This window comes from Dama dama, chromosome 6, assembly GCF_033118175.1.
Source record: "Dama dama isolate Ldn47 chromosome 6, ASM3311817v1, whole genome shotgun sequence".
Classification (NCBI taxonomy): Eukaryota; Metazoa; Chordata; class Mammalia; order Artiodactyla; family Cervidae; genus Dama; species Dama dama.
In genome coordinates, this window is record NC_083686.1 from 1,066,167 (window position 1) to 1,093,245 (window position 27,079).

Here is a 27,079-nt window from a genome sequence, read left to right on the forward strand (position 1 = left end):
TGTTACATGAACATGAGTTTGATATTTTAATAAAAAAAGCTATTTCTAGAAAAGGTGTTTACACACAGCCCAAGGAGGCAGCCCTCAGGCGAAGCTGGTCCTGGGCCTACTATGAGGGTCACTGCCTGGAGGTGATGCCGCACAAATTACACGGTGACCTTTGCTTTTAAAATCTGAAATTGGATATTCCAAAGTGACTCTGGAAGCTACGTCAGTCTCCTGAATCCTTCATAACAGGGGGGTGTTCAGCTGGTGCAAAGCAGAAAGAATGCCGTCGTGCTTCCAGTGGGCACAGTGTCATCGCCCCGGGGACTCGAGTGCACTCCCGAGAAAGCTCAGGAAGGTGGGTGCAGGCCCCGGGCACCCAGCCGACAGCCAGCCAGCCCAACGCCGCATCACACCCCACGCTCAATCCCAGCACTGTTCACCCATTACGCCCGCACCCAGGCACTCACCTCAGATGTAATAAATATAAGTTCAGGACAATAAAAACAAGCGACTCCAAGGGGAAGCCTGCAGCAGACAGGCCCGGGGTACAGATGCCAGAGTAGGGGCCCGCCGCGCTGGGGTGGGGGCAGTGGGAGCAGGGGGCTGCCTGCTGCCTATGGCAGGCCCTGCGGGGAGGTCGGGGGCTTGAGAGCATGGGGGGGCCACCCCAGGCGCCCGGCAAAGGCGGCGAGATGAGGATGGAGCCGGAAAAGACCAGCCTCTCCTCAAGCACGCCAGCCACCACAAGGTTCACAAGCACACACATTTCTGCAGCGGAAAACTGGGACACTAAACACGTGAGATAACTCATAAATACCAAGGAAGCCTCTAGAACATGCCCCCTTAAATAACTGAAATAAAAACCTTTAGCACCCACTGCCCCCTCACATGGGTGTCCAGAGGAGGACTCAGAGCTGCTACTCTTGTCCAAGGTCCGTCATCGGCTGAGCACCAGGTTTCAAATCATCTAGAAGCTGTCCCCTTCGCTCATTCCGCCAGCCCCACCAGCCCCCCATCTCCCAGGACCCACGTCGGTTCCCTACGGAGCGCTCTGGTTGGCTCTGCCAAGCTTCCAGAGGGAGAGCCAGACGGTGCTGGGCCACGGCCACCCGGCTCCCTGACCTGCGGCATGCATGTGGCCAGGGGCCTCAGGCGGACACAGACAGGCCCCTTGAGCGCCCTCTGTAGTGAGATGCAATGAAATCCATCTGAACACCCAGAATGGGGGGTGAGGCGATGACATCCCAGTCTAGAAGCATGACCAATTCCTGCACAGGGGAGGCTTCATCTTCAAGGGCTTCATCAGTACCTCTCCCAGCGTAACTGACACTCACTTTGCTCAGCTGGACAGACTGGCTGGCGCACGAGGAAGCTCAGCGCTAGCTAGTTGGTTGAAGGATTAGGTGAGAATCCAAGGTCACTCAGGAAAGGACGTGGATGCCCACACAAGAGCATCAGACGAGGTTCCTGGGAGCCACGGAGATGGCAGGTGTGGTCTGCTCACTGGTTCACACCGACACTCAGGAATCTAAGTCCGCGACATGCAAAACAGCTTCTCCAGGCTGAGGAGGCTGTGTCTGCCCGGTGCACCCCTGTGGCGGGTCCTCTCCTCTGCGGCAGACACCAGCAGGGGGTGAGCGGGAAAGCCCGAGCCGCCTTAGGAGCCGGGGGGTGTGCAGGGCCACAATCCTCGCCGGCCGGCCGCCCTAGCCCACCATGGCTGGGACCCCACAGCACGAGGCCCCTGCTGACCCAGAGAAGCCTCCCAGGATGGGCACGAGGGCTCCGAGCTGACTCAATCTTCATGGAATGATGAGTGTTAAAAGTTACTTGATTATGAAGTTTCTGATTTATTACAGATAAAATATTAGGTCCGTCACTAAGAATCACTTCAAAGCAATCAGCATCACGTCGGGACCACTGCGGCGGGAGGGGGTGCGTGGGGGCCCGCATGCCGGGGGCTGGGCCGGCCCTAGTTCTGCACCTCGGCCGCCTCCTTCTCTGCCTTCTCCTTGGCCTTCTCCTTCTCCTCCACCTTTTCCTCCTTCTCCAGCGTGGCCACGATCTCGGCCACCTGGCTGGTGGAGATGTGGATGTCCTCTTTGTCCACCAGCTCGATGACCTGTGCACAAGTGAGGGGACGCGGGGCTCAGGTGGCTCCGCCCCTCACGGCAGAGGCTCCCCTCAGAGCACAGCGGGCAGGCGGGACACAGCGACCGGCCAGGCGGGCCCTCGGCACCGCCCCCCCCGGGGCTGGGGTCCTCCACCCGCCCTGGCCTTCTGAGGCCCAGACCCCCCACCCCAAGGAGCCGACAGACCCCAGAGCCCAGGCCACACACAGCCCGGAGAGGGGCTCGGGGGGCAGGAAGCCCAAGGCCGCAGGCCTGGGCGGGGTGCCAGCTGGGCCTCCCGGGACCTAGGGCCGCAGGCAGGGGGGCTGTACAGCCCAGAGGCTGCAGGTACCACCAGGGTGAGGGCGCTGGGCCGCAGCCGCTAGTGTTCTGGGTGAGAGTCCCCACTGGGCTGGGGACACAGGAGCCATAGAGACGCCAGAGCCCACAGGCTTCTGACAAGGCGTAGCCCCAGCGCTGGGTGCCTCTCAGGCCTCAGGGGCCCCACGCCCACCAGCTGCCCCCAGGGATGCTGAGGGTCATATGGCTCCTCTCCAGGGCTGCACGCCCCAGGCACCCCAACGCTGTGCTTCCCAGACTCTGCCAGGGCCCTGCGGGGCTAGGAGAGGCCCCGTGCCCAGGCCTTACCGCCCTCCCCTTTCTCCACGTGGTATTCAGAGGGCGGGCAGGCCTGGCCTCTCGGGAGCAGGCGCAGGCGACCCATGACCCACCTTGACGAGGTCGTCAATGTTGACCTTGCCATCCTTGTTGTCGTCCAGCGCCGAGGCCAGGCTCAGCAGCTTGCTCTCAGGAATGTGCTTGATCTGCTTCATGGCGCTGATGAGCTCGGAGACGCTGATCACAGTCTCCCTGGGGACACAGCCTGCATGTAGCACCTCACCCCCGCGGGCCCGTAGCCCAGACCTGAGCCAGCAGTCCTCCACCCAGGGCCCCCTCGCCCCATCAGCTGGGGACCCCCAGCCAGGGCGGACATAGGCAGAAGCCACCACTCTGGGAGGTCGCCTGTTGCGCACAGCTGCCTGGTACGCCTGGCCTCTCCGGGGTGATGAGGACAGGGGGCTCCTCAGGCCCGTCTGTGCCCAGGGCAGGGTGGGAGGGGCCGGGAGGGGACAATGGCCTCGTCTGGAGTTAGGGCCACTAACCCAGGAAGGCCCCCCGGAGATGTGGGCACTCGCGGCGCAGGGCCCAGCCCACAGGAGCGAGGAGTCAGCTGCTGCCACCTGGAGGGCTTTCCTTCATCTGCAGCCCCTCACAGGACACCCCGCTGCTGGCTGCCGACACAGGCCCCTGGGACGCATGGTGCAGAGCTGGCCCCCGCACAGGGCTCCTGACTGCAGGGGCTCAGGACGAGGGAGGCGGCGGGAGAGAGTGCAGTGGCCTCAGGACGCAGGTGCCAAGCGGGGCTGAGGCTGGAGGGAGGGAGGGAGAGGCCGGGGGCGCTGTGACCCACGGAGGCTCTGGAAGGACCGGCGACGGTGGCCTGAGAGGGCCAGGAGGGTGGATGCAGAGAGCAGGCAAGCTGCCAGAGGCCTTCCCAACATGGCGACAGCACCACACTGTGCGTGTGCACATGTGTCTAAGCGTGTGCACCTGTGCCTGTGCATGTCTGCATGTGTCTGCATGCATGTTTGTGCGTGTGCACGTCTGCAGTCTGCACGTGTGCATGTGCACGTGTCTGCACGTGTGCACATGTGACTGCGTGTGCACATGTCTAAGCGTGTGCACCTGTGCCTATCTGCACGTGTGCACTGTCTGCACGTGTGCATGTCTGTGTGCGTGTTTGTGCATGTGCACGTCTGCAGTCTGCACGTGTGCATGTGCACGTGTGCGCACATGTGACTGTGCGTGTGCATGCATGCAGTGTGCTAGGAAGACCTGACTCAGGGCTGCTTCACTGACAGCATCATGGAGAAGCTACAGCTGCCAGATCAGAGGGAAGGGGTGGCTGGCAGGTACCCAGGTTGAAAACGGTGCCGAGTCAGAGGCCCCGGGCTGGAGTCCAGGGCGCCGCACTCACCCTGCAGGCGCGCCCTCAGCGGCAGGGCCCAGCTTGCCTGCCTTCTGGTCAGCTTCCAGCTGCGCCAGCAGGCTGTCCATCTGCCCGATCATTTGCTGCACCCGCTTGGTCAGCCTCTTGCTGGCTTTAGATTCTTCCACATACATTTCTTCGCCAGTCTTTGAAAGTTCCTTCTTGATTTCCTGTAAATCCTAATAAAATTATTTAGCTGTAAACAGATCGTCTTACGGCAAAAAGGAAACCTTAAGTTTACCTTTTAAAGTAAGTGGGTCAGTCCAGGAGAAGGAAATGGCAACCCACTCCAGTATTCTTACCTGGAGAATCCCATGGATGGAGGAGCCTGGTGGGCTACAGTCCACAGGGTCGCAAAGAGTCAGATACGACTGAATGACTTCATTTTTCACTTTCAACCCTCAGCTGAGACTTTCAGCTCTTGTTTGCTATTGATTATTTTCTTGAGTTCTCAAAGACGTGTGACCATATTTTTTTTTAAGTTGCCTGTTTTCTAACTGCATCACTTTACACACTGTTGTCTAATAATATGTGGTATTTAGAATGCCTTCTTAATTATTTTGAGCAGCCACTGCCTGTATTTCTTAGCACCTCCGTGGTTTTCTTACGTGAACTCATCTGACAGGGAAATGCAGCCTTTTTGTTTGCCCTCTCTGCATACTGGACTGTCTGAGTCAGTGTTCTAACTAATCCCTGATGGTCTCTGAGCTACTGTTGTACCAGACTCAGTAGTTATGTGCTTCAGGAATTTTTCGGTAGAACTGGTCCTATAGGAGACTCTTGGTGTCACCTTTGTTATCTTAAAAGCTGGTCCCTTCGCTGAGGCTCTTAATTTTTTGAAAACTTGATGCTATTTCAGCTGAAAAAAATTGGCAAGGCTATTTAAAAAATTGAGGGAAGCCATTTAAGAAATTGAAAAGTAATCGCAAACAACATTGGGTAGTTGTGACTTTCAGTTCTGTATCAGTTGAATTTTTGTGCTCTTTTCCCTGTGTACGTGGTGGTTCTATTTTTCTCCAAAAAAACTTTTTATTTAAAAAATAAAAAAATAAAGTAAGTGGGTCAGTCCAGACTACATCACGGAAGTGGAAAGGTTTGGGCTGTGGTGGAGCAGACCCGCTTACTTCAGCCACAAAGCTGCTCATTCATTCCTGACCACCATGCAGGTCTGTTCTCATCTTTGAAAACTCAAACATGGTTTTCGTATCAAAGGAAATCCGGACTCATTTCTGAACCCCGACTGTCTTCCTAATGGATAAAAGAATCAAGGAATGGGAGTGTCTGCTTTCCCTAGGAGCAAGCGTCACTGGGAACAATGGGAGGTGACATGGGGATTCGAGGACCGCACAATGAGAGGGCTGCCACGAGGAGGAGAAAATGGCAAATTAGTTTTACCAATCTCAAAAAGGAAAAAGAACTAGTATGTAAGAAAGAAGTCTCTTTTGGGAAATCACGAACAAACATAAGATTTCATATACCCAGTGACCAGACTATTCATCTGATACCTTCATGTGTTTAGAAACTAAAAAGATACCTGCTCGTCACCTACAAGGGTGAATGGCCAGCATTCCAGGGGAAAGGGACCCACTGGAATGACTGGAGGAGCTACCAAGTGGGATTTCTTTAAAGTCAGTTTTCCCTCCAAAGGCCCCCAGGCCAGCGGGCCCCGGCCTGCTGCAGGCGTGGCGGGCACTGAACGCGGCCCACCTGGCTGTAGTCCTGGACGTCCTCCTTTAGCAGCTCCAGCTCCTCCTTCTCCTTCGTCAGGGATTTCTTCTGCTCCTTCAGTTTCGAGCACGCATTGCTGAGTACATCAATTTCCTCTTGAGTTATTTCCTCTTCCTGGAAACAAAACAAACCAGCAAACCAAAAAACCTAAGTGAAAGGGAGTAACTGGGTTTGCCGGAAGGGCTGGCCCACTTTTCCGTCCAAGCCATGTCCGTGTAGGCAGCATCGTCGCGCCCCGGTGCGCCCCCCATGCCTGAGGGCGCCTGCGCAGGTGTGTCTGGCAGACCCCCACGGAGCCACCACCACCCGACCGAGAAGCAGCATCACCCCAGAAGTTTCCTTCAATCAGGAACCCCCCAACCCTGGGACTTCTGCCATGAAAGACTCATTGCTGGAATTCTGACAGACGGTGTCACACGGCTCGAGCTCCGTCACTCAGATTCACCGTGACGGCGTGTTCCTTTAACCGCCACGTACAATTCCATCCACCCGTACGAGGACCTGCTCATTCATCGTCATGGCTATCCTTTGCTGTTGTTCAGTCGTCAGTCGTGTCTGACTCTTTGTGACCCCATGGACTGCAGCACGCCAGGCCTCCCTGTCCCTCACTGACCCCCGGAGTTCACTCAAACTCATGTCCATTGAGTCAGTGATGCCATCCAACCATCTCATCCTCTGTCATCCCCTTCTCCTCCCGCTTTCCATCTTTTCCAGCATCAGGGTCTTTTTTAATGAGTCTAGAAAACATGGCTGGTCCCTTGAATTTCCACATATGTTAATAAGCTTGTCAATGTCAACAACAAAGGATGCTGGGATTGTAGTGGTCTTGAATCCACAGATCAGCTAGGAAGAATTAACAGCCTACCAACATTAAGTCTTCATGTCTAGGAGTGCAGTGAAGCTCTCTACTTACTGCTTTAATTTACCTCAACAACAGTTTATAGCATCCTGTAGAGGTCTTCATGCCTATTTCCAAATTTACCCCAAGTAGTTCACTTTAGGGATATGATTTATCTGCGATATGCCTCTGAAAATTTCAATGTGGGTGTTCATCTCTAGCACTAAGAACTCCAATGCACTCTCAGGCGCTCACGGCACCTGTGAACAGTCCACCGCCACGTGACTTCATCTTCTTCTCATCTAACCATCCTGGCTAGACCCTGCAGCCGACGCGGAGCAGGCGGGGCGTGGACACCCCAGCTGCCGGGGGTCCTCTGATCGGGGGCACCCCTCACGGCCCTGCGGTCAGAAGGCTCACTCCCACGTTAGTTGAGAACAGGGCTCAGTTCAGCCCACTGCTTTCTGTACCTCTGCTGAGACGATCGCTCACAGTTTCGCTCTTGAGTCTGTTAATGTGCTTGTGACACTAATATTTCTGGATTCCTTAGACAAACCCCACCAGGTCATGATGCATTTTCTAACTTAACTATTTGTTCATGTTAATCCTTATTTATGAACATCTGTTAATCGTTTTGACTGCACTGGGTCTTCGCTGCCGCGTGCAGGCCTGCTCTACTTGCAGTGGCTTCTCTTGGCGCAGAGCACAGGCCCCACAGTGTGTTGGCTTCATGAGCGGCGGCTCGCGGGCTGAGCCTGTGGGACCCTCCCGGACAGGTGGACTCTTGACCACTGACCACCAGGGCAGCCAGTCACGCCGCACCGTCCTTCTTACAGAGCAGCCACACGGCACTTCCTGGAGTTCGCGGAGAACCGCACTCTGCTCAGGACAGACCCCTTCTGCGGCTGCCTCTGACTCCCCTGGTGCGGCCTCAGGAGGCGCTCATCTCAGGGTCCTCCTCCTCTTCAGCTTCCTGCCAAGAGGATGTGCGGTACGGGAAGGACTTCTTCCCTCCGTGTGGACACAGCAGCACCGCTACCCCGAAGCCTTTCCCTGCGGTGAGGTTTTCAGCAACTTGGGTTCTCTGTCCCCGGAGACGGCCGACACCCCAAGACCCCTCCACTGCAGACAGGAAATGGCGCTGCCCCGCTCTCTGAGGCATCTTTCTCATAAGCCGAGGTTCTTTGTTCGAAGTTTTGTGTGCTTCCTGCTAAGTCATCCCTGGCAACCCTTAGTTCACAAGCTCTCCTAAGAGTTGAAACGTCCCTCTCTGTCTCAGTCCTTGATGCACTGGCAATGGGCCGCCTCTCTCTCCATGGAGACAGCCATCACCCCAGCCCGAGTGCAGACTGATGAGTCCTTCCACCAGGCTGCGCTCTGTGAGCCCGACCAGATCCCGCCTCTGCTCTGCTTCCCGCCTCAGCCCCAAACTGCCTTCAGAATGACCGTGGCTCCTTGGTCCCTGACCCTTCCCAGGTCTCTTTTCGAGCCACGGTCAGCCCAGGCTCCCAGAAGCCTCTTTCCTCGAGCCTCACGTCAGTGACATGGAGTGCTGGTCTTCATCTGTCTCCCAGGCCATCACCAGGTGAAGCAGAGCCCACTGGGCATACCCCAGGCTATGCTAGCCCACGTCCACCACTGCCCCCCGAAGCCGTGCCCGCAGTCACAGCTCACATCAGCAGGAGCCCCACCTGACGCTTCATGCCTTCTCTTCTCACATGAATAGCCTTTTACCACCCCGTGCCCCATCAGAGGCCCTTCCCACCCACCGGCCTGGAGGGCTCATGTCCCCCGGCTCCTCCCTGAGGCCCTGCAGTGGGGCTTTCTCCTCCACCTCCATGACCCCACGCTGGCCCTCAGGGCTCCATCCTCAGATGGCACCCCCGGGCCCTCGGCACACCTCACGAAGCCCAGCCCCACCCCGGTGCTGACAAGTGTGACCTCACGGGGCCCCAGCCCACAACTCGCTGGGAGGCCCCAGGCTGACCTGCCGCCCGCCTCCTCTCTCCTACTCCAGCGACCGGCAACACTGCACCTGCCCGTGAGCGCGGCCCCGCCCGCCGCGCCCCTGCACCCAGGCCCGCCCGGGGCGGGGTGCTGAGTGTGGGTCCAGGGCAGGACGGCGAGGCTGCCGGAAGCGAGCACCCAGGTACGCAGCACATCCGAAGGTGACAGCACAGTGAGCCTCCGCAAGGACCATACCCCTGTCCCTGCTGGGCGTCCTGCCCGAGGAGCACGGGCTGAGCCAAGGCTGGGCCGCCTCCCTTCCGGGCTCGCTCTCCACACCCCGCGACCGTCCACCATCACCCTCCGCAGCCAGGCTGCAGCCGTCCGGGCCCCGCGTCCTCGGGAGCCCCTGGAGCCACTGGCGTCCGGCGGCTGCACACCGCTCCCTCTGGCGAGCACCGTTACCTTCAAGCCTTCCAGGACGGGCGCGCTGTCCTTCAAGACCTCGGGAGGCAGGGTCACAGCAGGCTCTTCCGGCTGCAGCTCAGCCACCGGCCTCCCCGGGGCACCTTCGGCCACCACCTTGGGCTCCACTTCCTTCTGAAATGCAAGGCCGCTGCCGGCTCAGCAACCCCCACAGGACCGCGGCCTTCTGGGGCGTCCACACTGGCAGACACGCCGCTGGCCAGAGGGCCGGCTCCATGAGGGTCGAGGTCTGTGGAGCCTGGCCGGCCTGCAGCAAGCCCACTTCCGCAAGGCTCCCCCGGGGGACGCTCCAAGCTGGCGCTGTGTGGGCTGCTCCTCCTCCAGGCCCCAGCATCCACGGGGCCGCGATCCTCAGTTTCAGGGCCGCGGCCCAGGCTGGCAGCACCCGCTTCACCCCCGCCCACGCCCGCGCAGCCCCACTCACTGCTGCCTGGGCCGCGGCCGCCTGGCTCTTCCTCTGCAGCTCCTTCTCGCGGTGCTCCTGCTGGATGGCCGCCTCCTCCTGCAGCGTGGCCTCCAGCTTCGCCTTGTTGTCCACCTGCTCGCCCTCCACCTCGGCCACCTTCACCTGGGCTTCCTTCGCCTTCAGGGAGGGGAGCCCGTGAGCGTGCCCTGATGCCGGGCAGCATCCCCACTAGCGCAGCCCCGGCACCCAGCCAGTGTCTCCAGGCATTGTCCCCTCCAGGCCTGCTTCCCAAGGAGAAGGACCCCAAGGGCCACCTTCCCACATCCCGCAGGGCCCTCAGGGGAGGAAAGACAGACAAGAGAGAGTTGGGGGCGTCTCCCCGAGAAGGGAGGGGCCCGACAGAGAGCAGCAGAGGGGTCCGGTCGCACGCACCACGATCTCCGGGAGGGTCTGCAGGGTGGACTTGAGCTGGTCGGCGGGTGACAGGGTCTCAGGAAGGTACATGGCCCGGGACAGGATGAGCAGCGATGTCGGGATCTCCTGGTGCAGGTGCAGCTCCAGCCACTGTGAGCGGGAGGTCAAGACCCAGGCTCATCTTTGGCCTGGCCGCTACCGGACCTGGCCGAGCCCTCCCCGCTCTGGTTTGCGTCGGGGAGGGGAGCGGGGTGCAGGCTGGCAGCAACCATAGCAGTGACTGAGTGGACCCCATCACCCGAGCGAGCTCTCCCAAAACTGCCTCAAGCCCGACAAGGGGTCTGTCGGCCGCCACGCTCACACCTGAGTCCCGGGAGCAGCAGACGCCCTGCGGCGAGACCACGGGCCTGGGGCACGTGGAGCAGGACGCTCCGCCCGGTGCTGCTGAGAGCAGGGCCGGCAGCGGCCGGGCTGGCCTGGGGCCCGCTGGCCCACACCCCGGTCTCCGCTGAGGGACACTCGGGACTCTCACAGGAAGCTGGCCTGGCCCTCGGGCATCCTCACAAGACCAGGTAGAGCAGCAGCAAAGACTCCAGCGGTGACCCAGAGCCCTGCCCAGGCACACACAGGCCCCGCCCAGGTGGGCGCAGAGCCGCAGGGGCCTCCGGCCGGGGTTGAAGGGCCCTGCCCCGCGCACCTGCTTCAGCTGGTCCCGCAGGCGGTCTTCTGTGACACCCAGGGCCCGCATGCCTCGCGCCCGACACGCCGCCTGCAGCTCCTTGACGTTCAGGCTGTCCACGCCCTCCTCGGCGATCAGCTGTCAAAGGAAGAAGCCGGTGACCTCCAGAGGGCTCACACCCCGAGGGAGGGTCTGTGCTGTCTGCATACACACATTAGTCTAAGCGTGATTAGAACCTTCCCGACACACTCTGCCAAACATGAGGTAAACACCCCCCCACCCACCCGAGGCACCAGTTCCGAGTTTGCAGGGACCAGACCATCTGACAGAGGGCGGGACCTCAGGGTCAAGGGCCAGGACCCACTGCGGGATGCAGACCTTCCACCAGGCCCAGGCCCCGCGCTGCCTGAACCCCGCAGTCCTCCCGTCCCCGACACGGCCAGCGTCCTCTGTGTTCCCAGGATGGGAGAGGAAGGATGGGACTGGGGTGTCTGCACTCAAGATGCCTCCTGACCCTCCCTGTGCAGCCTGAGGCCGCAGTGACCGAGCGGGAAGCATGCAGGAGTGCCCGAGGCAGGGGGCACAGCACCGGGGTCTCGAGGAGCCTGTGCAGGGATGAGGGGACAGGAGGGAAGGAGGAAGGCCAACAGCGCCCCCTGTCAGCCCGGGGACAGCCACGCGGGCCCCCGTCACACCTGACGGGTGGTCTCGGGGCACGGCCGGGAGGCGACACCGAGCCGGGCCCACGAGGACCTCAAGAGGCCCCTTCAGACACAGCTGCCCCCGGACAAGAGTCTGCTCTGCCATCGGTCGTCTGCACGCTGTGGAAGCTTCCAGTTGGCCCTGGAGACGCAGGCAGCCCGTGTCGGTGAGCATGCCACACCCACAATGGTCCTGCTCCCACCGCTGGCCCAGGGCGGGACGTCTGGCCTGTCTCCAGTGCTGAGTGGTTATGAGACGTGGCGTGATGACTCCCCCTGCCCATCCTCTAGCAGCACCCGTGGCCCCTCTGCGCTTCCCAGTGCATCGCCGCGTCCTTCTTCAGGGGCTGCTCTGATGGCAGGATGCATTCAACTCATCATGAGGTGACCTGCAGGGGCCTCACCCCATCCTCCCCCGCCGGCTGAACTCGTCCGAACGCCACCACTGGACACGGAGTCCATCTCTGCTTCCACCGTCACACCTCACCTCACAAGGCCGACTCACCAGCAGGAGTGAAAGCCTGTCGCCTGTCACACATAGTCGCTTTCGGATGCTCCGCCACAAGCTTGGTTTTCCTTCACCTGAGAACATCCTGATTTCCCCCTCATCCCAGTTTTTTCTAAATTTTTAATTTTATTTTTGCTAAATACAGGACTGAGTTGACAGTTTTTTTTTTTTTTCAGCACACAAAGAAACACTTTCCAGTTCCTCCTGGCCTCCACGCTTCTGATGAGAAATGCACTCTCATTCAAACTGTTTGTCCTGCAGTCTCTCTCATCAGTTTCAAAATTATTTCTTTGTCTTTCAAGTTTGTTCATCTGATTCTGTCTTCGTGTGGATTTCTATGGGTACATCCTGTCTGAAATTCACTTGGTTTCTTAAGTCTGTTGATTTATGTCTTTTACTGAATCTGGGAAATGGCCAGTGGTCAACATGACCCACTGTATCTGTCCACTCAGCGCTGGCGCCCACCAACTGCCTTTTCTCACTGAGGTCCTTCCTCCTGGTTCTTAGCACGAGGAGTGATTTTCAGAGGAGGCTGGACACTCTGGGTTTGGGGCTACAAGGTCCTGGCTCTCTCTTCTGTCCTAGCAGGTTCCCTCCTACAGCACTCTTGCAGGGGTGTGACACCCCACGTTCACAGGCATGTAACGGACAGTCTGGCATCTACTGATCCAAGCTAACAGCCAAAGATGTTTACATTGCCCCTGTGGCCCTTCCTGGGTGTGCAAAAATCGTATTTCAAACTCTCCAACCACAAACCCAAACCTCTGTTTCACTTCCTGCCCAATCAGTGGGCGTGGTCTCCAGCTGACCACGCCCACTGAACCAGGGATAAAGGCCGAGTCACGCTTCCGTCTCCCCTCATTTCCTGGTCTCCGTCTCCGGGAACTGTGAGCATGAGCTCCCTCCAACAGTGCTGAGTTGTCAGTGAAGTCACTCAGTTGTACCCGTAAATTGCATCCTGGGCACGTTCTGGAACAGGTGGGATTGGCCTCCACTGAGGCTGGGGCAGAGGCTCTTCTGACTGCTGGACTGGGTGGGTGGACTCTGGGCCCCCGTTAGCATGCTCGCTGGCTGGGAGTGGCAGGAGAGCCTCCTGACTGGCCCCTCCTGACACCACTCTAGCGGGGGGCGGGGGGGGGGGCGGAAACACACGACTTGGGCCTGAGGATGGGTGTGGAGGGTGGCCCCCGGCAGGTCCCCACCACAGACGGGCAGCGGGGGACGAGCTGGCCTTGGCAGACATCACAACGGACGGGGTCCATGCTCAGCCCTGCCGCCCAACACAGGGGGCACGGTGGGGTCACTTCCCGGGCACCTGGCTGCAGCAATGCTCTCAGATGTCTTCTGTCTTGCGGGGTGACCTTCCTGTGCTCAAAGGACGGGCTTCTAAAGTCTGTCCTCTTCAGTGCCTTTGGGCCTCTTCAGGCCCAAGGCTGGGTCTCTTGAGGCACAGACCTCCCGTCAGTCCTGGGGTCTCAGGTGCCTCTTCCTGCTTTCCAGACGTCTTATGCAGGTCTTCACCTCACGTCAGGAGGAAAGCACGCCCCATCCATTGCTCAACTGCAGAGGTCTGGCTGCCCCCCACCTCCCGGGAGTCCCAGCACTGAGGTCAGGCCACCTGTTCAACGTCACACAACAGTGAGTGGCCAGGCCCCAACCAAGGCTGCCTGCCTTCAGGCTGCCTGCTCCCAGGTGGGGCAGCCACACGGCAGGCTTTCCACACCATGTCTCTTCATGCCTACGAAATGCAGTACTGATCTGCTTCCAGAGAACAAGACAGACAGTTTTACCTGAAAACGGGAATCTCAGAGGATGGATTTAAGAGTAATCAGATCAAGAGGAAGAGAGGATAGGTAACCTGATGTACTGGGGGGTGGGTGGTATTTAATGAGACAACGGAAACACCAGAACCAGGAAACAGGAGCACAGACACCACCTTGGGACGTTACTGTGAAACTGATAAATCCAAACAAGATCTGAGGTGCTGCAGAGAAAGACGGCCGTCTTCAGAGAAGAGTAACCGGCCTGGTGGTTGACACACACTCAGCAGCATCTTTAAACATGAGAAAGACCCGCGAGCCCTGGGTCCTCTGCCCGGCAACACCCCGCAGGAGGGAGGCTAATACACAGGGGGCTTGTCAAGTGGAGGAAACGGCCTGGGTGGAAACAGGCAGGAAGGCCCAGGGTCAGGAGGAGAAACATGTGGTGGTGCACAGACACCAGCTCGGGCGCAGACACGCAGGCAATGCACGCAAGGGGGAGGGTGATGCGGCAGGGCCCCGCAGCCCCAGCACAGGTGTGGCGGGAAAAGCATCTACTCTGCTAGACTCCTGTGCTCAGGGAAGCCGGCTGTGAACTGTAGAGAAACAGCTCAGGTAATAAGTAAATAACAAGCTAATGGAGAGAGGACACAAGAGTAAATACCTAATTAATGCAAAGAAGGCAAGAAAAGAGATTAAGTGGAACATAAAACAGGCAGGAGGAACAGAGTATAGACTAAATATGCCAGCTATGAGACAGGAGGTTGTCCTCGCAGGTCAGAACAACAGCAAGCACACTCAGCAGATGTAAGGACGGGAATCCTGTAAGTAAAACAGCAGCAAGCTGGCCCAGCTCTCAGACACCAAACACCACAGAGTGAAGGCTGAAAGGGCACCGGGGAGGACGTGGGCGCCTCGAGATCTCTTCCCAGGAGACGCACACTCGAGGCACACTGCAGGCCGGCAGGGGGGCAACCAGGTCGTGGTCAGGACCTGCTTTTGACTTCCTGCCCTTTACTCGGGCGGCCCCAGTTCTAGGTCACTATTTTTATAGGATCTATCAAAGGTCTGGGGTAAAATCTAGGTTAAAAGGTTTTGATTAGAGTGCTCTTTAGGGAAGCACAAGATTAGTTAAAGTAACGGTTAATAAATTATGACATACCCGTATAATGGAACATTAGGCCGCTGTAAAACCCACCTTCTCAGGGACTACTTCCCACCACGGAGATGGGCTGTCATGGCGGCTGAACCCACGCGACCCCAGCACAGCCCGGCGCGCGCCCACCTTGTCGTCCGCCTTGATGGAGCGCAGCCTCATGGTGAGCTGGAAGCGCAGGAAGTTGTTGGTGCCGATGGACTGCAGCTCCAGCAGCTTGCACAGCGCCACCAGCTGTGGGCGCGTGAGATTGTCCAGGGTCAGCTCGTCCTCAAACAGCTTGGAAAAACGCATGATTTCCTCATTGCTGGGTCTCTCACCCGTCTCGCGGATCTGCGGGAGCCATCGCAAGTGTCACTACTAGCGGGCTGTGTGTCCCTCGGCACCCCTACAGCGGGTGGGCTGTGTGCCCCCCAGCACCCCCACAACGCCCGGGCACACGCCTCGAGTCAGGAAACAAAGCAGAAGGGCTGTCTACAGCCTCCCTCAGCTCTACGCTCAGAAACACCCACAGGGAGCGGCCCCTGGGACCCAGACCTGAGTGCTGACCGGCCGGGCTCCTTCGAGCAGGGCGTCATGCAGCACACGGAGTCTCGTCCCTGGACCCCGCATGCTGTGCCAGCAGGCAGAGGTGGCTGGCAGGAAGGAGCTGGGGCCTCTCCACGTGGGGCAGGAGGCCCGCCTCCCTCCCCGAGGGTGGACATGGCCATGAGGCAGTCTGCCCTCTCCCCTCTAGCCCAGGCCCTGCCTATCACAAGTGTGGGCCCTCAGTTCCTCCCCCAGGGCTGCTGCAGTCTGGAGACCAAGACGAGGCTGGTGGACGGCGGTGCACATCCCTGGGACAATGGTGTAGCCTCCATGGGTGCGGGGCAGGACCAGTTATACCCCTCCAGCCCTGGCCCTGAACCCCACCCTCACTGTGCACAGTGAAAGAGGGGGAAAGGAGGCAGGGGCCCCAGCCTGTAACCAGCTCCAGGGACCACAGGCCAAGCCACAGGGACAAAGCATCACAGCACCTTCTGGAAGAACACGGAGAAGTCTTTGGTGGCACTCCCCTTGGCAGCCTTGTTCTTCAGGGCCATCTCCTCGATGGTGTCCTGAAGGAACTTGGCCAGCTCCAGCTTGACCCGCAGCTCCTTCTTCAGCCTCTCCTCCTGCGAGGTCAGAGAGGGCACTGCACCCCAGCCCCCAGCCGCCAGCCGCCGGCGTGACGGTGCAGCCCCAGCAACGAGTGCACGTGCCCCCAGCCCAGCCTCCCAGACGCCTCCGAACAGCGCTTCCTCCACCGATGAGCTGTGTTCCCAAACTTTCTAGCTCATGACAGGAAATTCTGGGTGACACACCTGCCCCCCCAGACCTCACCACAGAAGGGACCCACAAATTCCATAAACAGCCAGTTAGTAAAGCTTTTCAGACCCTGTGGGCCGAGCCACGGGAAACGTGAAGGCCATCAGACAGTACATACACAATGGGGCACTCGTGTCCCCAGAAGGCCTTATTGCCCAGGGGGCGGGGCCGGCGTGGGCCTCAGTTGGCCATCCTTGCCCCAGACCCGTGTCATCCCCCGTAACAGGCCTTGGTCTGTGGCTTGGGGACACTGCTCTAGAGAAACTGTAACCTATGACACTTAAACAATGCAGCTTTGGAACTACTTCAAGCTGGGTCTGGAACGGGCCGGTCACCTTGCTGGACTGGGTCTCGAACGTGGACGGCAGCATGTTGGGGAAGAGCTTCACAGCGACGGGCAGCAGGAACTCCATGAAGGGCACCACCACAAAGACCAGGAAGGGCACGAGGCGGAAGAGGTCAGCGCAGATGCGGAGGAACTGGACGGGCAGAGGGCCGAGGGTGAGCGGGGAGCACGCCTTCTCACAACGGCAGGGGAGCGGCAGTGGGCCCTCCCGGGGAGCAGACAGGGCTCCGCAGGCACCCCGGGGGCCAAACCATGCGGTTTCAGAAAAGCTGGGTGCGGGGGCTCCCCTGGCAGGCCAGTGGTTAGGACTCCTTGCTCCCACTGCAGGGGGCACAGGTCAGATCCCTGGCTGGGGATCCGTCACCCATGCTGTGTGGAGTACGGCCAAAAGAGTTTAAAAAAGGAAAAGAAAAGCTGGGTGGGAGCTAACTCTGCGAGAAGTGGCACCCGTCACTGGCAGCTGCTGCATGCGGACCGGCCCAGGGCTTCAGCAGTTGCCCCCTGGCCCGGCGGAGAGCTGGACAAGACCATGCCCTGAGGACTGGCCCTCAGCGAAGCCCCAAGGAGGGCTGCAGCCACACCTCGTACTCCACACACTGATAAAAATTAACTGTTTCTCTATACTCTCAATAAACAAATGGAAAATGAAGTTTTAAAATTCCATTTACCTACAATAGACAAAATATGGAAGCAACCCAAATGTCCACAGATGGATGAATGAATAAACAAAACTGTGGTCTATCCACACGATGGAAGGTTATCCAGCCTTAAAAAGGAAGGAGATTCTGACACCTGTCACAACAAGGGTGAACCTCAAGGACAATCTGCTCAGGGAAACAAGCCAGTCACAAAGGACAGACCCTCTGCGATTCCACTGATATGAGGTCCCTAAGGAGTCAGATTAAGACACAGGAAGTAGAATGGTGGGGCCAGAGGCTGGGGGCAAGAGGCGGGGAGCTGTTATCTAACGGAGGCAGTGTCAGCTGAGGAAGAGATGAAGAGTTCTGGTGGTACCGACTTCACCAGTGTGAATGGACTTAATGTCACAGACTGTTTATTAAAAAATGGGTAAAAATAAATTTTAGGGTGCATATTTTCCTACAAAGGAACATTCCATTTAAATATCATGAAAAAACATGGAACCACACACGACTGCAGAGGAGACCAGGAAAAGTCCTGTTCGACCCCCAGGCCCTCCCCAGGAGCGCCCCACTGCTTATTCTCTGACACAGGTGGTCTTAGTACCCTGCTGCCCCAGCCCCCGATCCAGAGCCGGGTCCTTTGGGGGCGGTGCGGAGGCGCCCATTACCTGCCTGCGCTCGCGGCGGGTCAGGCTGTGGCCGTGGAGGATGCGCCAGAGCATGCGCGCGGCGATCTTGGTGTCGATCCAGAGCAGGCGGAAGCCGTGGTAGTAGTGCTTCAGCTCGTCCAGGACTCGCTGCCCCAGGGGCTTCCTCACCGCCGCCTGTGCGGGCGGGCTGTACACGGGGCCGCCTTCCTCCAGCTTCTTGTTCTTGTCCTTGAGAGACCGGAGGGACTTCTCCACCACGGAGTCATCACCCAGCGGACGCGAGGAGTGCCAGCAGCGTGCAGGGAGAAGCCTCGGCCCCGTGAGCACCGCGCATGCGTGCTTGGGCCTCAGCGTCCAGCAGCCCAGGGGGTCACCGCGGAAGGAAAGGTATACGGGGTGGACGGCAGTGCAGCCGCCCAACGGAATAGGCCTTGGGGAGGGAGAAAAGAAGCGGTGAGGTGCCAGCCACCTGCCGTGGCCGCCCAGTGGCCCAGTCACACCTCCCAGCCAACTGTCCCAGCAGGACAGACAGACTCCCAGCCCCTTCCTGACAGGGAGCCACTCCCACCGTCAGAGGCGAAGGGGCTGCTCACAGACGTCTTGCGGGAGGCCAGCAGGGCTGGCCGGTACCCACAGCCTCAAAGGAGCAGGTCAGACACAACCAACCAGCAAAGGCTCAACCCGCAGAGCAGACGGACCCAGCCTCCGGGCGGGGCCCCCAGGCCAGTGCTTTCCCCTAATGGCGAGTTTCCACCAAGACCCACGGCTCCTGCACAAGTGCTGAAACTTAGGGAGAATGTTCCAGTCAAGAATGACCCGGACCTATGCATCAGCTGACCACAGGCCTTTGTGCAGAAGGGCGGACGTGCAGGGTAGAGCCCGCAGCCCAGGCCTCTCCTCCCACACAGGCCCCTCCGCCAGGCCCAGGCCCACCTCTCCTCCCACACCGACCCCCCCTCAGCCTGGCAGGGAGGGCTCCACCTGGGGCTTCCCCGGGCCCCTGACCTGCACGACCACCCTTGTGCTCGCCCTCTCAAATCCTCACATGCGGACCGCCTCCCACTGGACCACCAACTCCAGGAGGCCCAGCGAGGAGTGGGTGAGCTGCCTGCACGCCTCGGCACCCTCTCCACTGGCCCCACATTAGGCCTGCAGGGCACCTGACCCTGTGGCAGCGAGAAAACCAGCATGCTCCTCCAGCGCGACACAGCTGTGCCCTCGGGTCTGCCTGCCGATGGCCACGCGAGGAGGGCCGCTGGCTGCAGCCTGAGTTCCTGGAGCCTGCGCCGGGCACTCCCCAGCTCTCAGTGCCCATCCAGACCTAGCACGGCCCAAGGTCTGGGCACAATGAGGAGGTCCTCCTCCAGTGGCAGAAGGCCACTCAGAATCCATTGCTGAAACAGAATTTACTTCACAGTTGTCCTCCTGTGTTTCACACCTTTGTACCTCACCTGTCCCTTAGAGACCTCTTCCTCTCACACACAAGTCCACCCTGGGGTGGCCAGAGGCCCGGCGACAGGGCTGTTTATTGCCAGCACACCCCAGCTTCTTCCCACCTGTCTGGTCATCTCTGCACGCCTGGTCTGCTGCCAGCAGCGGGGCTCAAGGTCTGCGCAGCCTGGCCCAGGTCAAACTCTGGTTCTGCTGCTGACTGCCACGTGACCTGGGACAGGCAGCCTCCCTGCTGTGCGAGCAGCCCGTGGGGATGAACCCCGAGCAGCTCCTCGGGCACGCCTGCGGCTGAGACGCCGCCAGTCGGGGTGGAGGAAGCTCTGCCCTTACACGCGGGGGCACTGGATGGCCGCCTTGGCTCTGGCCAGCTGGGCAGGGACGGCTGCGGCCTCTCTTTTGTCCCAGGCCCTTGCTTCTGCCTTAAAGGGCCAGGTCGGTCCTGTCCCACCGGTCCCTCAGCCCTGCCCTGTCCAAGTCCCAGTGGTTGGAGAATGGCCTCGCCCAGAGCCCAGCAGGGCCCCCGCCTGCACCCTCTGCCCTCCCAGCGGGCGGTGACCACGCCCACCCAGGAAGGCGCCTCACCTCCTGTCTTCACCAAGCTTAACTATCCACTTTTCCAACCCATTACCGAGGAGGCAAGTGGCTTCCATGAGGTATAGACGTCAGTGACAAGGGGCAGTCAGGAGGCAAGGACAGAGACCCAGGAAGGCAAACCCAGCAGAGCAGCCCAGGGTGTATTGGGCGAGGGCTGTGAGGGCCCAGGAATCCGGCTGCCTTCAGGCACGTTTGAGAGTTTATCAACTGTCTAGCCAGGGCGATCTAGCTATTTTCAAAAAGTACAAATTATATAATTTATCATTTTAAAAATCTCCATCGAAACGAAACTAACCTGGGCACCACTGTCTCTTGGCGGGCAGAGGGTGGCCCCCACTCTCCCCAGCCGCCAGGGCCCAGGCATCCGTGTCCTGGAAGCGCTGGCTGCTCAGCTGTGCGGGGCCAGGACCCCACCACCTACCCCAGGCCCCGCGGCCTTTCTTTTCCTTCTCTCTTTTGGGATAAACCATCTTCAGAGAGAGAGAGAGAGAGTGTGTGTGTGCACCCCACTCTAGGTGAAAGCTGCATCTCAACAGGAAACACACACTGCTGCCGGAGGCCCTGCCCGTCTGCCCCAAGGACTTGGACCCAGGTCCACCTCAGCCCAGCACCTGCCCACACCTTCCGCAAGAGAAGCCAAGCAGGGCCGCCAGGGCGCCCCTGCGCCCAAGGTGCCCGCCGCAGGGACCCAACCAGCTCTGCACACAGGCACAACTCGACTCTGACGCCTGCCAACCCAGCGGTCAGCGTGCCAAGAGGGCGGCCCGGGGTCGGGCCAGGTGGGTGCCAACCCTCCCTGTGCCCCGAAGCTCCTCAGGGCAAACAGGAGAGGGAAGGCAGGATGGAGCAACAGGCACCGCAGCAACACATGACCCCGGAGGCGGCCCCAAAGCACAGGTGCCCGGGGACCCCACCATCACCCGCAGAACAATGTGCACGTCGGCTGGGACCAGGGGACCGCGGCCCACAACACCCACTGGAGCCTTGGAGGCCACAGGACAGCCTTGTGAGGGAGGGCATTTTAACTTTCTAAATGCTGTGAACTTACACAACGCTAGATCGCTGTTTTCTGCTATCATGATAATGCACGAGTGACTACAGCTCTCTGATAACAGACCTGGCCACGGAGATTAAAAAAACTACAACAGAAGCAAATGCACTGGGAAGGAAAAGACAAAAAAAAATCATTACAGTGCACTTGGCGATTAACTACCAGATGAGCTAAAAACAACTCACAGAGCTGTGTGAAGTGGCCACACAGGAGACCCCGAGTGAGTGACGTTCATGCCACCAACAATCACCGAGAAAGGCAACACAGAGGGAGCGCCCGGCACCTCCAAACGGAGCACAGCTGGGAGCCGTCTTAAAGGCCATGCACTCTGCCTAAGCAGAGAACATGACACACTCTTTCCCCAAAGAGAGAAAGTCTTAATAAAGAAAACAACTTAGCATGGAAAGACTACAAAGTTAACATTCCCAAATGATGTTACAGATTTAATGACGTTCCAGTTACAGTCCCCCAAAGACCATTTCAGAACTGAACTCATTCAGAAGTTCGTCTGGAAGGCTGTGGAGAACAGAGGTGCCAGCAGGGGTGGACCCTTCCTGCTCATGGGCGGCGGGCGCCAGCCCCACGAGTGCTGGGGTCGCTGACCCGAGGCACCCGGGCTGGTCCAGACGGGCGAGGCCAGTCCACACACCTGTTCGGCAGTCACTACCTTAAAACAACAACTTCACACCAGAACCCGACAGCTGAGCCTGCAGGACCACACCTGCACAAAATCCCCAAGTCACCCCCCTGGGCCCCCAACCCCGGAGCGCCAGCCGCAGGTTACAGAGGTCACTGAGGACTCTGGCAGCCGGAAGGGTGCACTTTAGCGAGAGCAGAGAGGTTCTAGGCTCGGATGCTAATACCTCCACCTCATAAAGAGACTGCATGGAGACAAAGTCTGGGGACTGTCAGGAGAGAAGCCTGATCAAATCAAAGCCGAGAGCTGGCTGGGAGCACCCTGGCAGCAGGAGGGGCCTGCGGGGAGGGGCTTTTGAAAACACTTTGTCGCAACCCCATCACACACTGCACACGCACCCCTGCCCCTCCACGAAGGAGCGGCTCTCGGGCAGAGAGGCTGGGTAAGCTCCTCATTCCAGCACTTGATGTTAGGACCAAAAAACTGAAAATACACTTACACACACTTTTGCCTTAACAGCCAAGCGTGTAACTTGTGCAGTCTTTGTTTTAGGGAATTGAATCGGTCACAGGAAGCACCCTCCCGGAGTTTCAGAGCCAAGAGGAGGAGACAAATTAACGAAAGAACCCAAAACACCCCCAGCTCTGGGGACAAGGGGTCATAAGGGGCTGGACACTGTCACACAAGAAGGATCGTGGGTGTCCACTCCAGGCACCAGGGCAGGTGGACATGGACGCCCCACCATATGTGAGGGTCAGGAGACCAAGCCTGGGGTGCGGACGGGGGTGATGGCAGACAGGGAGAGCGCAGCAGCCCCACAGGAAACACATCTGTGTGTGACGGAAAACGGGGAAGCCCTCCCGCCTCTCAGCAGTACCAGTGACCTCCCACCACACTCCAGATCCATCCCCAGAACCAGTAGGGAAAGCCCCACGATCAATCCACAGGGTCCTTTGGGAAAGACCGAGCGTGGTGTGGGGGAGGGTCTGTGGGCGTTCACATGAGAAGGCCCTGGAACAGCAGCTGCGTGAGGATGGAAGAGACTCAGCAACTGTGCAGACTGCAGACACCGCTGCAGGTTTAGAGCAGAAATACAAGGGACTTCCTGTGGTCCAAGGGCTAAGGCTCCATGCTCCCAATGCAGGGGGCCTGGGTTCGATCCTTGTCAGGGAATTAAATCCCACATGCCATAACTTAGACTCAGCACAGCCTAAAAAAAAAAAAAAAAAAGACCAGAATAATACACCAAAAAGGCTAATAATACCTGTAACAGGTCCTGGGATTATGAGTGTTTATTTCCCAAATATTCACTAAAATATGTGGTTACATACGTCAAGATGAAAAAATACCAGTTTAAAAGAACAAAGTAGGATATACCACCCACACAAGCCAAGAATCACATCACCTGAGCACTTTCAAGCCCCCATGTTTAAACAGGCAGAAAGTGACATTCATTTACTCACACGTAGCTCATCAACCCCACAGCGCTGGCACCACTAAGGCAGGCCGGATTCCCAACAGGACCTGTGATGAAAATAGAAAAAACAAAGTCAGTTTCAAACAGTGGCTTTATGCAGGCATCTCTTCCTTCTGTGGAGCAAGTTTCTGGAAGCCCACTCTGAGTGTTGTGTGGTGAGGGCTCTGCCCCAGGTGGAATGTAGTGTCTTGGTAGCATCCCTGGCTGAACACACCCTAACTTGGGGACCAGACTCTGGTGGCCACGGGCCCAGGTCGTCAGGTCTCCCCAGGTGGGACCACCCCGACTCACTCCAGCTGCCTCTGGTTGAAGAGGCAGGGCACACATGACCCCTAACAGGCAGACAGCTGCACAGAGCAAGCAAGGTCAGGTCAGGTCAGGTCAGGTCAGTTGCTCAGTCATGTCTGACTCTGCAACACCATGGACTGCAGCATGCCAGGCTTCCCTGTCCATCACCAACTCCCGGAGTTTACTCAAACTCATGTCCATCAAGCCAGTGATGGCATCCAACCATCTCATCCTCTGTCGTCCCCTTCTCCTCCCGCCTTCAATCTTTCCCAGCGTCAAAGTCTTTACCAATGAGTCAGCTCTTCGCATCAAGTGGCCAAAGTACTGGAGTTTCAACTTCAGCATCAGTCCTTCCAGTGAATATTCAGGACTGATCTCCTTTAGGATAGACTGGTTGGATCTCGTTGCAGTCCAAGGGACTCTCAAGAGTCTTCTCCAACACCACGGTTCAAAAGAATCAATTTTTCAGTACTCAGCTTTCTTTATAGTTCAACTCTCACATCCATACATGGCTACTGGAATAACCATAGCTTTGACTAGATGGCAAGGGCCCCATCCAAATGACCCAATACCCTCCATGCCCATGTGAAGGGTAGGGGTTATGAGAATGACCAGGAAAACCAAAACCAAGAGTAAACTGTTTCTTGGATATACCATGTTGATGAGCGCACAGCACATTTTTAGGATTCTGATACACTTCTAACACTTTCTCTAACTCTAGTTCCCAAGGCCTCACTCCAGCCGAGGTGGACCCATCTACCTTGTCTCCCAAACAGAAGCCTCCCCACAACCTTGCAACAACCGGACCAGCTGCCACAGCACCCAGCGCCCCCTGGCCTGCCCCCTCCCGACCCTGCCAGCCCCTTCCCCTGCTCTCCCCACTCAGAAGCCTTCACAGTAAACTCAGACTGGGCTCCAGGCTCTGTAGGGGGTTGCCGGGCCACTCCGTCCTCCTGAGGGCCCTTCTATGGTTTCTTTCCCAACACCCACCTTCCACCTCTCACCCCAACTGGGTCTCCTACGACTCAGTTCTACTCTAACTCCCCAGAGGGCGTGCAGACCCAGAGGTGAAGGGCTTGGTCCCACAAGACTGTCACAACTTCAAATGCCAGTTGCAAGTGGGGTCTGCAGGCTACCCACACTTCTGCCAACTATAAACTCGGGAGTTCCCATGACCCCTTCAGTTTTGATAATTTGCTAGAAAGCCCCCCAGAACCCAAGAAAGTACTCAAGCCAATACCGTGGTTTATTATAAAGGATACAGATGGCCAACCAGATGGAAACGGATACAATGTGAGATCTGGGAGAGTCCTTGGGTACAGCAGCTCTTGTCCCCTCTGCCTGGCAGGCACCCCCCAGCCCTAAAGCTCCCCAAGCCTCCCATCCCCAGTCCCTATCTTAAGGGCCTAGGGATTATCAATTACACCCTTGGTCACTGGCAACTGAATTCCGTCTCCAGACCCCTCCCCTCCTTGTGGGTCTGGAAGGTCCCACTCTCTAATCACAGGTGCATAGCTAGTGCAAACTCTGGTATGTGGGAAAGCGGCTCATTATGAATAGCAAAAGATCTGCTTATCATTCAAGAAATTCCTAGGGTTTTGGGGGCTCCGCCAGGAACCCAGGATGAGAAAAAGAAACCAAACTCATTTCTTCCTGTCCCACACCTTTATTCACCTGGCTTCCAAGAACCACGTTCTCTGGGTTCTCCCTGCTAAGCTCCAGCAGGATCCTCCCCAGGCACTCCGTACCTGAACACACATGGGTACACGAGGCCTTCAGGTCTGCCGGGCACCTCACAGGCAACAGCTCCAAGAACTCCTGGATTCCCAGCCCGCTCCCTTGTTTCAATAATGGCGGGAAGCCAGGCCTTCCGTCTCACACCCAGTCCTTGGCAAATCAGGTCAGCCCACCTCTGCAAGTCCCAGCCGACTCCCAAGTCCATGCCACACACAACAACTTCCTCCCAAAGAGCACAGTGCGCAAAAAGGCAGGAAGTAACTCTACAGTAGACACCACCTCAGCCCGCTGATCAAGGTCAGCAGGCCATGGTAAGTCCTGCTGCAGGAGGCACCCTAGATGGAAGGGATGAGGACACATTTCACCTCCGGGATCTTCCTCCCCAAAACCCTGAACCTGTCTAAACATGAGGAAAACATCAGACAAATCCCAACAGGTGACGTCCTACAATATACCTGACCAGACCTCCTCAAAACTGTCAAGGGAAGTCTGGGGAACCATTACAGTCAAGATACCAAAAAGAAATTGTGACTAAATGTAATGGGGTGTCCTGGATGGGGTCCTGGGACAAAAATAAAGGACATCAGAATAAACTATGTGCAGAATAAGGGAAACCTGAATACTTTATGCATTATGTAATACTGTGGGTTTACTAATTATGACAAGACCCAAACTGATGTAAGATGTTAATAATGGAGGAAATGTGCTCCAGAAACAGGCTGCCCCCAGCTCAGCTGGGAGCATCATTTCAAGGGTTCTGGGACTGGCTCCCTACAGTCCAGCCCTGGGTCCTGACCACCTCTCAGCCCCTTCATGTCTTAGTTACTATGGGAAACACCTGTGTTCCCGAAATGATTCAAGCACAAAACAAATTCAGCTAACTTCTAAACTGTAAACATGCTACAGAAATGTGCATGGCCAAAGTATCTTTACCACCATCCTTAAGAAGCAAGAAAGGAGAGAGAGAGCGCGCCCTGAGAACAGAGGAGACGACTACAGGCTGGACTGGGCAGCCAGACTGTGGGTTCACAGAGGAGTGCTCGCTGAGGCTCCACGCCCTTCTCCTGGCTCCAAAGGTCTAAGCAGCTGATCAGCCATCAGTGTCAAAAATGACAAGAACCATGTTTTCTAGGGTGCCTTTACAAAGGGTAAATGCCTTGAAACAGATAATTTTACTTGAGAATCTCAATCTCACTGGACAAAATAATAAGCAACAAACTGAGAAAGGATAATATAAAAAGAGACACGGAGAGCTGGTCAGTGCAGGCGCCCTCCATGTGGGCTCCCGAGAGCCCGGCCTCAGGTGCGGTCTCTGGGTCCCAGCTAGCGTCTCTGAGGCTCCAGGGACAACGAGACCTGCCTGAGGCCATAGAGAAAGGCCCTGGGACCCTGCACGACGCCCATGTGGAACACCATAAGGGTATCGGTCCCACGGACGTCCCGCAGGACGGGTACAAGTGCCCGCCGTGACCCCCGCCATCTCTGCAGCCCCGAAGGCGGCCCGAGGGCAAGACTGTCTTCGCGAGTGGGCGCCAGGTCCGCTGGGCTCGACCACGAACGGGGAGCGCCGACACCGCCCCAGGCTGGCTGGCAGCGTGCTCTCTTCGAAACTTTCCCGACGCAGCGGCCGGTGGCCGGGCGACTAAGGTCACGGCGCGAATGAGTCACGGGCCCGCTCCCGCCCGCACCCACGGCCCGGGCGCTCCCCACCCCCGGGGCGAACGGCCGGCTGGGGCAGGGCGGACGGGCGAGGCCGCGCAAGGTCCCCCCAGACGGGACCCCGGCTCTGGGCTGGGTCCGAGAGCCGCGACCCGCCCCTTCTGAGGGGGCGGCCGGTACCGCGGCCCGCCCATCCCGGCCCCCGGCCCGGGCCCCGCGCCGTCTGTCGATCGCCGGCCCCTTACCCCTCGGCGCGGCGGCGCGGGGCGGCGGGAGGCGAGCGGGCCCGCGGCCGCGACAACTCCTCAGTAAGATGGACGCCATGTGCCCGTCGCGCCGGCCGCCCGGCCTCCTCCTGCTGCGGTAGCGGCGGCGGCTCCTCGCCGGCCAGCGGCGCCTCGGCCCGCCTGCGGACGGTTGAGGGCGGC

The 27,079-nt window shown here is 58.3% G+C and overlaps 1 protein-coding gene across 2 annotated transcripts; it reads right to left on the bottom strand.

Annotated features, from left to right (window-relative positions):
* Positions 1-27,017, bottom strand: LETM1 (leucine zipper and EF-hand containing transmembrane protein 1). 2 transcript variants are annotated; one of them, XM_061145364.1, is made up of 14 exons: positions 26,897-27,017; positions 22,954-23,014; positions 17,775-18,186; positions 16,455-16,598; positions 15,789-15,926; positions 14,902-15,105; positions 10,666-10,785; positions 9,987-10,118; positions 9,573-9,731; positions 9,128-9,259; positions 5,857-5,991; positions 4,138-4,328; positions 2,831-2,969; positions 1-2,110 (listed from the first exon to the last, which is right to left on the bottom strand). In XM_061145364.1, exons 1-14 carry the CDS (start codon positions 26,973-26,975, stop codon positions 1,961-1,963), a joined length of 2,196 nt encoding a protein of 731 aa, XP_061001347.1. In that variant the 5' UTR covers positions 26,976-27,017; the 3' UTR covers positions 1-1,960. The 2 variants fall into 2 exon arrangements, with proteins under 2 accessions (XP_061001347.1, XP_061001345.1); XM_061145362.1 differs by having other exon boundaries at positions 9,128-9,262; positions 26,897-27,005.
* Between the last annotated feature and the right edge of the window lie 62 nt (positions 27,018-27,079).